Source organism: Pteropus medius, unplaced genomic scaffold (assembly GCF_902729225.1).
Source record: "Pteropus medius unplaced genomic scaffold, Ma_sr-lr_union100, whole genome shotgun sequence".
Classification (NCBI taxonomy): Eukaryota; Metazoa; Chordata; class Mammalia; order Chiroptera; family Pteropodidae; genus Pteropus; species Pteropus medius.
The window spans coordinates 8,166,936-8,183,220 of NW_024340699.1; the positions used below are offsets into that span (position 1 = coordinate 8,166,936).

At 51.4% G+C, this 16,285-nt stretch overlaps 2 protein-coding genes across 8 annotated transcripts in view; one reads left to right on the top strand and one right to left on the bottom strand.

Annotated features, from left to right (window-relative positions):
- FBLL1 (fibrillarin like rRNA 2'-O-methyltransferase 1) overlaps positions 1 to 11,767 on the top strand; it is an 85,041-nt gene extending 73,274 nt beyond the window's left edge. For all 6 annotated transcript variants that reach the window (XR_005656023.1, XR_005656021.1, XR_005656026.1 and 3 more), the window contains one exon: positions 10,515 to 11,767. The gene's annotated coding sequence lies outside the window, so the exon portion shown is untranslated. The remainder of the gene's footprint in view (positions 1 to 10,514) is intronic.
- Positions 6,462 to 16,285, bottom strand: part of SLIT3 (slit guidance ligand 3) — a 538,957-nt gene continuing 529,133 nt past the window's right edge. Inside the window, exons 33-36 of one of the 2 annotated variants that reach the window (XM_039877365.1) lie at positions 14,284 to 14,438; positions 12,860 to 13,145; positions 11,908 to 12,113; positions 6,462 to 10,837 (exon numbers count right to left, since the gene is read on the bottom strand). In XM_039877365.1, coding sequence (XP_039733299.1) covers positions 10,602 to 10,837; positions 11,908 to 12,113; positions 12,860 to 13,145; positions 14,284 to 14,438 — 883 coding nt within the window. In that variant the 3' untranslated portion in view covers positions 6,462 to 10,601. Of the gene's footprint in view, positions 10,838 to 11,583; positions 11,729 to 11,907; positions 12,114 to 12,859; positions 13,146 to 14,283; positions 14,439 to 16,285 lie in introns of those variants that run through there. The other variant, XM_039877366.1, reaches the window with a different exon arrangement.

Here is a 16,285-nt window from a genome sequence, read left to right on the forward strand (position 1 = left end):
GAAGGTAGGAGAAGGATCGGATTACGGGATGAGTAGGATTATGTGCCCTCAGGAAGATGGCCATATTTTAGGAGGAGGGGTCTGCAGGAGAGGCGTTTCAAAGATGTGTTAACCTGGAGGCAGGAAGCAAGGGGCAGGGCCATGGAAGGCACAGGAAGACCTTTCAGTAAAGCAGTTACAGCCTGGGGCTTGACTGCTCCCCGTGTCCTGCCCAGTTAGGGATTTATGATCGGATCGCCCTGTGAGGTTACTTTCCTCTTTCATCCACAGTTTGGGGGCCGGTGATCTCAGGCCACTAGGGTTGAAGTACCACGCCACGTGGGAGACAGGCTCGCCCTGGCTCCTGACTTGAAACAGATGCTCTGTGTTCAGGAAGGAAGGTTCAGTTTTGAAACAAAGGCAGCCTGATTGAGACTGTGGTGTGGCTGGATTTTTCACCACTGCTGTATTTATAAATCAGGCAGAAAAGCAGGGGGAAAACAGCCAGCGGATCAAGTTGCCGCTTGCATTCCGAGCGCACACCTGCCGTGAGATGCACGTTCTAAGCCTGTGGGCCAGGCCGGCCCTTCTCTGATGAATCGTGTGGCAGGGTTTTGAAACTGTAAGAGGAGGAAATTGCCAGGGAAGGGAATGGGAGCTGGTGGCTTCTCTCTAACTCTGTGTCCGTGGCACTGCCACTCTCTGGTTTCTGCTCCCAGGGAGGAAGAAACATGGGTTGGAATTATAGAACATGTTTTAGGCAGGTTCGCTCTGGGTTTTCTTCATGCAGGATGGGCTTTTTCATCTTGACCGATGAAGGTCTGTCCACCACTGTGTGGTCTCTGAAGATCGCAGTGCCCATGGCCTCTCCTCCGACATCCTTTATGCCTGTGAAACTGTATGACCTTGGGTTAGGCATTTCCGCTTTAAAAAGCGTCAACTTCCTTAGCTGTAAACGAAGACATTAGATTATATGGTAGGTTGAATAGTGTCTCCTGCGCCCTTTCCCCATGCCTGGCCCTGTGCGTCTCTTTCCTGCAGCTGTCCCTGAGTTATATATCCTTTCATAAAAAACCGGTGAACTAGTAAGTGAAATGGATCTCTGCGTTCTGTGAGTCGCCCCGGCAAATTAATGGGGCCCAGGATGGGGGCTTAGAACCTCCGGTCTAACCTGCCTGTCAGATGGACATACAAGTGACAACCTGGACTCGAGGCTGGCTTCTGAAACGGATGGGGGTCGGGGAGCAGTCTGGGAGGGCTGACCCTGTAACCCCGTGGAACCGCATGCCGACTTCGGGTCAACAGTGTCGGAACTGAATTAATTTGTAGGACACTTGGCTGGTGTCTGAGAATCGCTGGGTTGTATATGGGGACTCCCTCGGCCCCCTGCCAATGGAAGTCGGGTTAATGCAGGGCCTTTTAACTAGGTAAATTTCTGGGCTGCAGCTAGAGGGTATCCGCCCATTCCCTTTCCTGCTGATGCTCAGAGAAGCGACTTATTTACCCAAGTGACATAGCAAGTTGGTGGCCGGCCCAGGACTCGTTCTTGTGTTTTCCTCTAGTACGGGAGCGGGTAGAAGATATTGGTGAAAATTCTGCAGGGGCTTCTGTCAACTGAAAAGTTTTGAGTCCATGAGGATGTATATGGGAGGCGGCCTAGGGCCTGAGCTGAGGGCTGGTTGGGGGGCTGGTTGGGGAAGGGCCAGCCTCACTGCTGCACCCGGGGATCACAGCTCAGCTTGCCGGTGAGACGCAGGCCCCAGCTTCCATGGACTCGCCCCCTCCTGTCTTCAGAAACACCTCTTACAGGCCCTCCCCTTGTCGCTATGGGCAGTTGCAGTCTCTTTTCTCCAGGCCAAAGGTGGGGTAGCGGGTGGAGTGGGAGGCGGGTGGTTTTTGTGGTAGCAGACCCGGGTGTGAATCCCAGCTCTGCAGTTTACTGGCCGAGGAACCACCGGGCAATGACTCTATTCCACTAGGGTTCACGTTCCTCAGCTCTAATGTGGAGATGGCAGGCCCTACCTTGCAGATTTTTGTGAGGATTGGGGATGGATGTGGAAAGCCTCTGGTCCCCAGCAGCCATTCTACACAAGAGCTGTTCCATTATTTCCCCAATAGTTGCACTGGCTTTATTCTAGTGCTTACTGCAGGGTCCGGTTTCACTCTTAGCTTGTCAGCTTTCCTGAATCCCATGAGCTCCAGTTTCTTGCACAAGGCACCCTGTCTGTGGGAAGGTGTCCAACGAGGACATTTGCCAAGGGCTTGTGCAAATCGAGGCATTGTGGCGGAAGGCACATGGGCATCGTCCTTCGTCAAACGTGGCTCAAATCCCCCCTCTGCCATTTCCCAGCTGTGGGATTCGAGTCTCACTCACTGTTAAATTGTGGGGGTGGTGGCAGCGGACCTGCCGGCAGCGCTGCTCTGTGCTCCACGGAGGCGTGTGTATAAACACGGGAGGAAGGGCGTGTGCTCCATCAGCGTCAGCTCTTCATCTTCCCGTTCTGTGAATTCACCTTTTCACCTGTGGCTAGCCAACCCCCCGCCTCCCTGAATACCGCGTTTGCATCCTATTGGCTGCCATCAAAAGGAGATGGAAGATGAGATCATTTTCAAAACAAGGTCACTGGAGCAGAGGTCACCCTGAGCATCCCTCTTCAGCTGGTTATATTTGATTCCGGGATTCAGAACAGGGTTCAGCACCTATTCTCTCCCTCTGCACCCCGCGCCATCTAGGTAAAGAGAAATATTTTGAGGCCACATTTTAAAATCTGATTTTGAATACCAAATGAAAATAGCATCTTGAGTCCAATGAAAAAAGTTTTACAGACTTTCATGAATGTTAATCAGAAACTTGGTGTTATTTTTTAGCTGCCAAATGTTGGCATCTTGCATTTATCTATCAGTTATGTTTACGTGGTGTGCTGGAGTGTGCAACGTGGATTTCTAGCCTTAGCATATCAATATCGTGTCATATTTTCTGAGGTATAATTGACACAATTTTCAGATGTACAAATAATGATTTAATATTTATATATATATATATAGCAAAGTGATCACCACAAGAAGTCTATTAACATCCATCACCACACAGTTATACATTTTTTCCTGTGATGAGAATGTTTAAGATTTACTCTCAGCAACTTTTCAAATATGCAATATGGTATTTGAATTTCAATTTTAAATAAACAATACAGTCCTATAGTCATCATGATGTGCATTATGGTCCCAGACATTTATTTTATGGAAGTTTGTATCTGCCCACCTTCATCCTTCATCCATTTCACCCCGCTTCCCCTGCCTGGCTTCCGGCAACCACCAATCTATTTTCTGTATCTATGGTTTTTTTTGTTTGTTTTTTTTAAGATTTCACATTTTTTTTTTTAATATTTCACATATGAATGAGGTTCATATGGTATTTGTTCTCTGACTTATATCATCGAGCATCATGCCCTCAAGTTCCATCTATGTTGTCAAAAACGACAAGATTCCTTCCTTCAATGGCTAAAAAAGATTCCATTGTCTTACATATAGACACACATGTGCCACATTGTCTTTATCCATTCATCCACTGATGGACACTTAGGTTGTTTCCATGTCTTGGCTATTGTAAATAATGCTGCTGTGAACACATTGTTTTTATTTCCTTCCAATAAATACCCAGATGTGAAACTGCTGGATTATATAACTCTATTTTAATTTTTTGAGGAACTTCCATACCGTTTTCCATAGTGACTGCACCAATTTACATTCCCACCAACAGTTCACAAGGGCTCCGCTTCTCCACATCTTTGCCAACATTTATTCCTTGTCGTTCTGATGACAGCCACTGTAATCGGTACGAGGCGACGTCTCGTTGTGGTTTGATCTGCGTTTCCCTGATCAGTGATGTTGAGTGCCCTTTCATGTACCTCTTGACTATCTGTATGTCTTCTTTGGAAGAAAGTCTGTTCAGAGACTCTGCCCATTTTCTAAATCAGATTGTGTTTTTGCAGTTGTGTGAGTTCTTCATAGATTTAGAATCTTAACCCCTTATCGGATATGTGATTCGCAAATAATTTCTCCCATTCAGCAGGGCGCCTTTTTGTTTCGTTGGTGGTTTCCTTCTCCACACAGAGGGTTTTTGATCTGATGCAGTCTGACTTGTTTTAGTTTTTGCCTTTGCTTTTGTTGTCAAATACAAAAAATCAACACCAAGATTCATGTCAAAGAGTTTTTTTCCTGTTTTCCTTTAGGAGTTCTATGGTTTCAGGTTTAAATTCAAGTCTTTAACCCATTTAGACTTCATTTTTGTGTGTGAGATAAGATAATGGTCCAGTTTCATTCATTTGCCTGTGGCTGTCCAGTTTTCCCAACCCATTTACTCAAGCAACTATCCTTTTCCCATTGTATATTCTTGGCTCCTTTGCTGTAAATTATTTCTGGATCAATTTTGTGCCATTGATCTATGTGTCTGGTTTTATGCCAATACCATAGTTTTGATATTATAGCTTTGTAATGTAGTTTGAAATCGGGAAGCGTGATGCCTCCAGCTGCTTCTTTCTCAGGGTTCTTTGGCCATTCAGAGTCTTTTGTGGTAACCACAAATCTAATTTCTGTTTTATGAGTTTTTTTTTTTTTTTTTTAGATTCCACATATAAATGAGATAATACAAGTATTTATTCTTTGTCTGACTTATTTAATTTCACATAATGCCTCTCAAGGTCCATCCATTATTGCAAATGGCAGGATTTCTCCTTTCTATGGCTGAATAATATTCACACACACACACACACACACACACACACACACAACTTCGTTATTCATTTATCTATTGAGGGACACTTAGGTCGTTTCTATGTCTTGCCTAGTGTAAATAATGCTGCTGTGAACATAGGGGAGAAGATATTTTTTGACAAAGTGTTTTCATTTCCTTTGGATATACTCCCAGAAGTGCCATTGTTGGGTCATATTTTTAATATTTTGGGGAACTGCCATGTTGTTTTTAAGGTGGCTGTACCAGTTTCCAATCCCACCAACAGCGCATAAGGGTGCCCTTTTCTCCACATCGTCAGCAGAATTTATTCCTTGTCTTTCTGATGCTAGCCATTCTTACAGGTATGAGGTAATATCTCATTGTGGTTTTGATGTGCATATTCCTAATGATTAGTGATGTTGAACATCTTTTCATGTACCTGTTGGCCATTCATATATCTTTGAAAAAAGTCTATTTTGGTCCTTTGCCCATTTTACCTAATCTCCACAACAACCCTGCAAGAGAGAACTCTTTATTCTTAGTGGCTGGTGATAGCTGAGGGTGTGCCAAGACCCGTCAGTGTCTCAAAGCGGGAGGATCTCGGTCAGCAACCAGATTCAGGCTGATCGGAAGGCAGACCCTCAGGCAGTAGTTTTTAAAGTATGCAAATACATCTCTTTCAGGGGCAGACTGGGAGATGGGTGTTTCTGTCTGCTCCCTCTGCACTGAGCCATGGGGCAATCGCCAGTTAAGAAATGTTTCTTAGTTTGCCTCTGTACCACTGAACTCATGAACACAGGCCCCTGCTGGCCACCAGAGCCAGGTGATCAAGGAGTGTTCCCTGTGTGGCAGCCACAGAAATAGGGGCACCAGATATGTGCAGAAGCTCCCTCTGGGAGATACTGGCCACCTGAAGCTCAGCAGAGGGAGCATGCAGGGTTGGAGCCTGCTGACCTCAGTCCTTGGAGGGCATTTCAGCACGCCCCTAGCAGTGGGTTAAACTGGATGCCTGCACCTCTGGCTGATGCTTTAGGATAAGTGCATAGGGCTCTTACACTGAAAGACTGGCCACTCTGCACTCGGCTGACCTCTGTGCTGGGCACTGGGGCCTCGATCCCTTTGAGAACTATTTCTCAATTTGCATAGCTTTGAGGGGCTGGTGGACGCTAACTCTGTTAGTTTTCAAAGCTAGATCTTTTGGGGACTTGTCTCTCAGGCGCAGGTCTTAAAAGTCGGAGGAGCCTGATGTGGGGCTCTGTTTACTTGCTTATTGGCACTCAGTTAAAGGTTAAGCTCCAGGGGCCAGGGACTTTGTCTTGATCATCCTTGGGGTCTCAATGCCTAGCCCAGCGCCTGGCACGTAGTAGATGTTGGAGAAATGCTTGTGGAAGGAATGAATAAAGCAGGGGAGTTGATTAAGCACATGCCAGGCAGGACTCTCCCTTCACGGCTGCCTTGAGTAGCATCTCCTCCTCTGAACTGGAGTGACTTCCTCCACTGCGACCCTTGGCACCCAGTCTGTGACCACGCAGACTACAGCCCCTACAGACCCTAAGTCACGTGTTGAGCCTTCTCTCCCACATCTCTGGGGAATTCTGGAATCCATCTTTCCCACTTCAGGGTCCAAAAAACTACTTTTTTTTTTTTTCCACTACACACCAGACTTGCCCAAACTCCATAAATGCAGTAATCTTTTCCCCAGGGAGTACAAAGGTCAGGAATACAAACAAAACACATCACAGAGCAGGACTCAGCGTATGGTACTCACAAGAGCATCTGAGAGCTCTCCTGTGACTCATCCATTTATTTTAATGACATCAGAATATTACAGTCTGTGGAGAAAAAAATGCACATTATTTATCCCATACTGAGGAAGTGGCACTATAACATTATTTTTAAAAACATCTTAATATTTTTCCTTTTAGAACTTATTGTTGAGTGAGAGAAATAAGCTTTGCCAAATGCCCAATTTTGTTTTTGCTGGTCCTGGTTAGCTGGCATCTGTCAACTTTCCCCAAGTGTTTCATTTGGCACTGTCTAACCCAGAGTGGAAAACATGGGTGACTGCCATCAAACTGGACAATGCCCCAGCTTCCCGGCCATCTGAGTGTCCTGAGAGATGGCCGTGGGGGGAGGCGGGGGATGCTTTCCTGGCCACCTAGCTGGTGTTGGAGGATCTGTCTCAGGCTTCACTGTACCTGGGTGCCTACTGTGGTGCAGTAGCAAAAACTCTGGCCTGGGGAGACACCTGAGTCTGGTGTTAATTTCCCGGATGACCTTGGTCTCTGGTCTAGACATTCCATTTCTCTGATTCTGTTTTCCCACCCACCAGGGGCCCCCTCTGGTTCCTTCAGCTCCAGTATCTGGGACACTGTAAGTCTTTGAGGGGCAGGCTGGTATGCTGGCGGCTTCTGTTTCTAGCAAAGGGCAAGGTTAGCAAGTCATTCCCTGTCCTGGTCACTCCTGGGTTCCCGAGGGCCGTCCTGGGGGTTTTCTCCTCTTCCTCTGGCCCTGAGAGAGCTCCCTTCCTTTCCTTGCCCCTCTCCTCCTGGTCCTCCTCTCTGCCATCTTTCTGAGCATCAGACTTGGGTTCCTTCTTATGAGATTGAAAAAGGCAAAGCCATCTTCTACAGAAGATTTTCGGATGTGTCAATAATAGCAACAACAATAGCAATAACAACAACAGATCTTACAAGTAAGGTTTTTAGTTTACACTTTACAAAAGCTTTTAAATACATCATCTCATCAGTCATTTTAGAGTCTCTTGGTTGAGTCACAAAAAGGACCCTCCCTCCTCCTTTCCCTGAATCCTGCTCAGGGAAAACAGCCCAGGCTCTCTCCTGCACACATGCACGTGCCCAACACAAACACCAAGTAAGCGTGAAAATTACCCAGCTGAACTCTTTCCGCCCCGAGGGACTTTGCTTCTAGAATTTGGCTGCTCAAATAAGAGTTTTAATCTCCATTTGTTAACTTCATTTTGGGGAGGATTTTTTTAATGGCCTTGCATTTGGCACTTTGTAAAGTTGGCCTTCCAAAACCACGGGGACGGTTCCAGTCACCCCCAAGTCACACGGAGAGGAAGAACCTGGTCCTTTGGTCGTCTAGGCTGACTGGCTGGACTCGGGGTCAGGCCCAGGGGGTCACTGGCAGAGAGATGCCTTAGATTCCAGGGGAAGCGGGGGGAAAGCCACAACCTGGAGAGCCCTTCCAGAAAGCCCGTGACCGTGGGCAGGGCTGTTGAGATGGCGGGCTGCGTGGACTCTGGGCCCAGGAGGGAGAGGCTCTGGAGGGGTGTTCGTGGTGGAAGAAGGCTCAGTCCACCTACCTGGGCGGGGCGGGCTGGCAAGGGGCAGTCCCAGGACACCCCCAGGCAGCACTTCTGAGCTACCCCAGAGAGAGCTGCCAGCGCCCTGGAAATCAGCACCGTGCAGCCACAGCAAACTAAAGCGGACAAGCGGGAGCCCCCAGAGCTATTTGGGTGGCAGAGCCCTGGCTCCTCTTCCAGGCCTTTCTCTGCTTTGCCCAGTTCTCTTCTGAAAACAGCCTTGCTAGGGCCCTGCTGCAGACGCCGAGGGTCCCCTGTGCTCCGGCCCGCCACGAGTGGCTCTGCCGGCGATCCTGCTGGCACGTCTGCTCCACTTCTGCCCCGCAGCCTGCGTCCCCGCTCTTGCCACCCCAGACCTCTGATTGCCGCCCCCTACCACGCACACACCAGTCCTCGAATTTTGCCGCTTTTTAATAGGCCATCATCCTCTGGGAAGTTCAGCTTCCCTTCCCGTCCCCTGGCAAACTCCTACTTGGCCTCGAAGACTCAGGGCTGGAAACTCTACACTGTGGTCAGACACTGCCCTCGTCTGCACTCCCATCAGGAAACTCGGAGACTAAGGTGACTTCTCCAGGGCTGTCTCTGCCCCGGACTGCAGGGTCCTTAAAGGCAAGCTGTGCTTCCTTCTCACGGGGAACAGGTTCTGGGGGCAGGTAGCCTGGGCCCAGATCCTGGCTCAGCAGTTAGATGGCTGGTCTCGTTAAGTCCCTTAACTTCTTCACGTCTCAGTTTACCCAACTGTAAAATGGGTCAGTAGTGTCTTTACTATAGAATTGTTTTGAGAATTAAATGAAAGAAATCAGCATGGTATCTGATGTATGCCGTAGTAAATACTAAGCAAATCCAGCTGTTAACATTTGAAACAAGGCCCAGTAAGTTCCTGGAGCATTACGTTAACACGCGTATTTTTAAGTAAATTGCTCCATCTTATCCTTCCTTCCCTCCCTCCCGCTTCATTCTGCTCATCTTTCCCTTCCTCTGTCCTTCCCTAACTGCCACTTGCCCTGTGCTCCTCGATATTCCTTTCTCCCTTCTGAATTCTTTGAGCCTCTGGATTACCACTGGTCCTCACAGAGCCACGGGGCTGGAAGGTCCACACCCTCCTCCCTGATGACGATTAGACACAGGAAGTGGGTGTGAGCCCTGAGCCTGTTGGGAGGAAGGGGGCCGATGAGGAGGGAGGAGGGACAGGGAAGTCCCCTTCAGGAGGGCTGGCTGTGCTCAGAGTGGAGTCAGGGCTGGGCGAGCTGCCTTTGCTCACATTCTGATACACAAGCCCTCTGTCTGGACTCTCTGCATGCTAGAGAGGCCGGACAAGACAGAAAAGCCACCTTCTTTCCCGGTGGGGCTCCCCTGGAGACCTGCCCGAACGTCCCGCGTTTGTGCCATTCCGGAGACGGAATCTAGAGCTTTGAGCTTGGGCTCTAGGCTTGGCTCTTTGACTTAGCAGATGTGTGGCTTAAGGCACGCTACAGAGGCGGAGAGGCCTCAGTTTCCTCATCTGTGAAATGGGGCGCATTGTGCCGCTTTATGAGCCTTCGGTGGGGGCGGGGGCAGGATTTACATGGATAAAATAAGGTGCAGAGCCGACGTGCGCTGGAAAATGTCCAGAAGGGCAAGGGGTCTTTGTCATCGTGATAGTGGCCTGGAGGATCGGCTAAGGCCTGTCTGTCCCATAGGAAGGGCCTCCAAGAGCTTTCCAGAGTGGGACCTCGCCCAGGGCTGTAGGTAGGCTTGGCTCCTGGTCACCTCATTCCAGCAGCCCTGGCGTCACGCTCCAGTGGGCCGGAGGAAGGACAGCGGTTCAGACGTTCAGGAGGGGCAATGCTGGGGCCCGAGGTGACTGCGTTGGTCCCTTGCCTCACCGCTGGGAGGACTGTGTTCCTGGGGAGGGGCGGGAACCGAGCAGCTGTTTTAAAACTTGCATTAAGCCTGCTTCTGAGCTCAGAGTTTTGTGATGGCCCCCTCCCTGGCCGGGGGAGGGGCCTGGGGCAGACAGGCATTTGGTCACAGCGCAGGCCAGTGCCCAGTGGCTTTTCCTGGAAGAACTGGGCACCTTGGACACGAACAAGCAGGAGTTAAACGCTTTTAGGGAAGGAAAAAACAAAAGCCTTTCCCCTCTTATTCTTGAGCTCGTAAACAGGTCCCGGGTTCTGCTGACATGAGAGCGTTTCCTAAACGTAAAACCTTTTCCTCCTCAGAGAGGCTATCAGTTCTTTATTCTTATCCTTTTGTTTTAAAACATTTTTATTAGTCTTTTTTTTCTTAAAAATTTTTAAAGCTGTTTATAAAAACATGACAAATACACAAAACAAAAAACTCGGTAAAAATAACTCACTATATGGTACATATACTCAGATGGTGTGATATATTTATATAATAAAAGATGAAAATAGTCACTTTCCATAATAAAAATAAGTTCTATTTTTTGTTTATTTTACAATATACTTAATACTCTCTTCTTTTCCTCTCCAGCTTCCTCTGCTTGACTCCAAATCTTCGAGGGGTCCCACGTGGCTGCACCCCCGCTGCGAGCTGGCCGGCGGGGCGGGCGTCGAGGGCTCAGGAGCACGGGCGGCAGGCGCACTCCAAGTTTCTCGCCACCTCCTCCACGACCGAGGTGCCGTCTGTGCACTGGAGGACGTATTTCCGCCGCTTGCTGCGGGTGGGCTGGCAGCACTGGGGCCCGCAGCCCCCGCGGCATTCCAGCGTGGGCACCTTGGAGGCCGTGGCACACGACGCGTACCCCTTCTGGCGGTGGATCACCTCTCGGACTACCTCCCCCCGGCATGGACTCTCTGCGGCGGGCAGAAGAGGTAGGTCAGGCCCGGTGCTGGGGCGGGAGCCATGGCAGGCTCTGGCAGGCTGATCCGCAACACCTGTGGCCTGAGGACCGCTGCTCCCCGTCCCTGACCGCCCCCCCCCACCCAGCCGCTGCCCCTTCCTTCAGGAACTTAAAGGCCAAACTGTAGGTGGCAGAAAGGTGGACTGTGGGCTCAGTCCTGTCCCCAGACTCTGAGTGCACCACACATGCTTAAAAAACCAGATTAACTGCCAATGTTAAAACAGGAGATTTCACCTCATAGTCGGGAGTTTTGGCTTCTTTGAAAACCAGAAGCTCTGACAAAGCTGAGCCTGCCTCCCACTGGTGGGCTGGGGCCCAGCCCCGGTCCCCACCTGTCAGAAGCCTGCCCGCACGGTGCGGAGTCTGGACACTCGCTGCGTGATTACTTAAGTGGGTGCGTTTGTAACGAGAAACAGACAGATGCATGAAGGAGCAGAAAGGAGCCCAACATGGCCAGGGCCATGTTCCTGGGAAGAGACGCGGGGGCTGGGAGCTGAGTGAGTGGAGGGCGGGGAAGGGGCCTCTGTCGCCGTGAGTCCTCGGGACTCGGCCCTCTGTCCTCACTGGGAGAGCGGCTGGAGCCAGGACCCTCGGCCGCACGGCCTCAGACAAGTCACTGTCCCTGGTAGGTCCCAGGGTGCTGGAAGCCTGGTAGGAGTGGGAGTGGGAAAGGGCTTGGTGCATTTCAAAGCTTTAGGTGCGTCATGTAAATTTAAAGCTCATGCACGGCTCCTGAAGTTCGAGAGACTGTTGGGTTCTGGAAGAGACTTCGGGTAAGGGGCGCGTGTGGGCAGTGGTGCGGGGTTGGAGGGACGAGTGCTGTGTGCATATTGTTCCGTTAAGTCTGAAATTTCAATACGTTAATAAAAGTTTTAAAAAGTGATCCGTTTTGACTAGTATGCCAACTAGGAATCACGGGGAGAGGGTTCCTCGGGGAAGCGGGGCCTGGCGGGGAGGGGCCCTGTCGGCTTCTGCACAGGTTCTGCGGTCCTGCAGTGTGGGGGGCTCACCTCGTTCACCCACCTTGTTCGCAGTGCTCCCCGCCGAAGCCGGGCTGACACAGGCAGTGGGGGTCCCCTCGCGCTGAGATGCGGCACTGCCCGTGGAGGCACTTGAAGGCCGAGCAGGCGCTGGCGGAGTCGTTCTTGTCGCACAAGGCCCCTCCGTAGCCCTCCGCGCACCTGCACACGTACGAGGTCCCCGCTGCCACGCACGCCCCGTGGCTGCAGCTGTCGGCGGAGGAGAGGGTGAGATGGGGAAGCGGAGCCCGGTGCTGCTGGACGCTTCGCCTGGCCAGCCCCGTGGCTGAGCATCGTCCACCGGCCAGCTGTGACCACAGCGTGGCCTGCTCACTGTTTACGCAGACATCAGAACTCACGTATTCGAGTGGCAAGTCACAGCTGGGCAGAATCTAAGCCTCCCTAAGCATTTTAAGTGCCCTGCCATCCTGATAAAACTCTGTCCCCACCACTTGCCCAGTTTCAGGCGGCGTGGAAGGTGCTGCGCTCCAAGCTCCCGGTTCCCATGCAGGCGGGGCGGGGGGTAGGAGGGTGGGTCTCCACGTCTTGCCTGGAGACAGTGACACCAAAGCCTGCTTCTGACCCCAAAGCAGCACTGTCTCTACCGGGAGGACAGTCAGAGCCAGGGCTCACTGTAGCTGTCCCCCATTCCTGATCTAAAATGCCACCTTCCCGCTCGTCAGCCACCAAGTTCCAGGCTTGGCTCTGGCGTCAACACTGAGCTGCTGGGTCGCTCCTGTTTAACACAAGGCCAGGCACACAGTAGGCCCTCGATAAATATTTGTTGGAGGAATGACACAGTTAAGCCATGACATGTGGCTCGGTGGTGCCGAGTCACACACACCTGCTGCCCCGCACAGGCGTCCGCCCGTTTCGGCAGTCGCGCTGCCGCAGGTCCTGTCTACAGTCTGACCACAGTCCCTCCAGCTTCCATCGAGGGGTCTCGGGACACTGACCTGTGGCCGAGGCAGGGGTCCTGGGCCTCCTGGTCGCACAGTGGGCCGGTCCAGCCCGGGTGACACTCGCACACCACGCTGTCCTTCTCCACGGAGCGGCACAGGCCGTGCCGGCACACGGTGCAGGACTTGCAGCCCGGCGACACCCCCAGGGACTGTGGCGGGAGGGCCTTGAAGTCCTGCAGCTCGTTGTTGATGCGGACCTCGTGGATGCAGCCATGGAAGCCGCCCAGTGGCCGGTCCGCACCCTGGCGCAAGGCGGAGAGGCCCGTGGAGGTGGGGATGCCTGTGGGGGGGGCACCAGGACAGTGGCCTGAAGATCCCCCTCCGCCCACCCTGTCCACGGCCCAGATCCCCGCCCCGCCCCCCCTCCCCAGCGCCATCTCCCAGTTACGCATCCACAGCCCTGCACCTCTGCTGTTCACACCCAGGAATGCGCCCAAACCCCGGGCCCTAGTCCCCACAAGGACGCGCAGCCTTCATCCTGCACTGTGGTTCTAAAACATCGGAATTTGTTGCCATTATTTAAATACAGAAAATATACCACAAATCTGTATTTCAAGCTTCTCTAGAAAAAAAGGTCTGGCCACCCACAGCCACATGGCCACCCTGGCAGGCTGGAGGATCACCCCCTCTGGGCAGGGCTGGTGGTACCCCACATCCCCACTGGTCCAGCTAGGCCTCCGCTGGTGCTACCTGTCCACAGAACACAGCAGGCGAGCTAGTTTGGGGAGAAGGGGTTTGGGGAGCAGCCTCGGTCAGTGGAACTTTGGGGATCCTCTTTGGGAGAGAAGCTGTGTCCCTTCTGGGGCTGCTCTGGACCAAAGGCTTTTCCTGGACTGGCCATGAACAATGCAGATTCCAGGGCCACTCCACCCCCTCGCCTCCCCTTCCCCCCCCCAGAGGGGGCTCTGTGGGGAGAGTCTCGGGACTCTGTGTTGAACAAGCAGCCCTGGTGACTTTTTGGCACACGGCCCTTTGAGAACTACCAGCCCAGGCGCTGCCAGACTGGTGGGTACGGCTTTTGGCCATCATAAGACCTTAACCTCAAACATGTTCTTCCACGTCCATCAGCTGAGCCTCACAGTGTCCCGCGAGGTGGCAGAGCACAGGGAATGTGACCTGAAGCCCTGGATCGAAGGGCCTGCACTCTGCCTCCATCCCCACGTCCCCTACCATCCCCTCTGAACAACTTGTAGTTCTCAGAAGGAGTCCACCCTCTTCTCCCCATGCCCTGGCTAACTAGTCACCCTTTAGGGAGCAGCTTGGTTGTCACTTCCTCCAGGAGGCCTACCCTGATTTGGCTTTGCTAGTGGGTGCCTAGATGAGAACAGAGGAGCCCTAGCCAGGGGGCCAGGGTGGAGGTGCCCAAGCACAGAGGGCAGGTGGGAGGTAGTGGGGTGGCAGGGGAGGGGGGGCTTTACCTCCAAGGTAGAGGGGGCTGTTGATGCCCACTGCTGGCTGCTTCTGGAGCTTTCCCAGGCTCTTGGGGGCTCCTTTGTCCACCACCAGGTTCAAGGTCTGGTTTAGCATCACCAGCTCCACGCTGTGGAACTGGCCGTCATTCACAGTCTCCACACTGGGCAGGAGAGAGGGGGAGAGCCGGAGCGTTAGCCGCGTGACTTCCACGGCCCTGCGCTGGGCTGCGGACTTGGCTGGGATTGTATGTTGTTTTACTTTTTATTTGCAAATAACTTAAAACTTAGGTAAGTTGCAAAAATACCAACAGCATAGAGAATATCTATCACAGCTGTGGATTCTCCTATTCACCCCCTTTGCTTTATCATTTCTTATATGTATCTCTCTCTCCAAACACACGCAAGTATGTACAGACAGACTCATCTACACACACAGGTTCTTTGAACTATCTGAAGGTAAGTTACACGCATTGTGGCCCTTTATCTAGGCTCATTCCCTAAGGAGGGGGAGTCCTCTGACGTAAGCACGGCACAGTTCTCAACTTTGTTAAATTCAACGCTGATACCATACTGGATCCTATCAGTCTGTATTCTAAATTTTCAGTGGACCCAATAATGTCTTTTATAACATAGTTTTCCTTCCAGTACAAGAGCCAATCTAGGGTCAAGTATCGCATTTGGTTATCATAATTTGCATTCTTTTCTAGCATGTCACAGAGTTAAGCCAATTTCATCCTCGGAACACCTCAATGTCTGCCCTGCTGCATACTATTGGGACCATGATTTAGTTAACATATTTTGTTTCGATTTCTCCATTTCCCCCTTAAATATTAGTAAGGATATAAGGCTAGTATTGTTCTAAGGAATACTATCCACAGAAAACATTTTGCTATGAATTTTTTCTTTTTTCCTGGTATAGATGAAAAAAAAATGACCTCACAGTTGAAATGTCACTAGTTTGTCTTTGTCCTGCCTCAGTTCATCTCATGTGCCTCCAGCCGTGTGTCTATCACCTTTGGGGAACTAAAGCCTTACAACACTCCTGCAAGGTCAGTGTGTTCTCTGCATTACAGAAACGAGGAGACAGAAGCCCAGGGAGGTTGAGTCACTGACCTTAGGTCCCACAGCTAATAAGCAAGAGAGCGGGACTCTGAAGAGGCACGTCCAGCCCTGAAGCCCACCTGCGTTCCCCGTCCCATGCTGCCCCCGACAGTCCCAGCAGCCACTCACCCAGGGCTGACTCCGATTATTTGACCCTCGTGATAATTCTGTAAAGGAGTATCAGATACACCGTTTCACAGATAGAGACTAAGGGCCAGAGAGGTTAAGTGATTTGTCTGAGGTCACCCAGCTAGTGTGGTCCAGAGACAGAACTCACAGGGTCTGCTCTTTCTGCTACTCTGTCCTGGAAGGGACTGAGAGGGAGCAGTGGTGGGGGTGACAGAGGAGTCTGGGGCACGGTACCCCCTTCTCTGAAGAAAATGGCTCTCTGAGGAACAGGTGTGGGCAGTAAATGTGGAGGCCTCCCATGAAATCTCCCTGATGAGCTGGCTCTAACTAGAGGACCCCATCAGGGAGGTGGCACTGAGTAGCTCAGCAGACAGAGACAGTTTGAGGGACTGACTCAGACATTTCGGTAGCCAAAGAGGTAAAGGAAATACTCGGGGAAGACGGGCTCAGACGGGGCGCAGTGGAGAAAGTGGACCCAGTCTAGCACCTTACTCGGGGCGGGACCAGAGCCGGTCACAGAAACAGAACCTCCCTGGGCGGTTTCCTCATCTGTAAACAGGAGAGAACAAACTCAAGAATTATCGTGATGATCAGATTAGAGGAGGTAGTGAAAGTGCTTTGTATGCGAAATTACTGGGAACCTGTGAGCAATTAATTGTTAGTGTTATTAGAATATCAACAACGAGAACCAACCATTGTCTGCCAACCTAGCGACCCCTGCTCTAGTGCCCTCTGGGAGAAAGTGAGGGCAGAGGAGCCCGGAATCCTGCTAAATCCA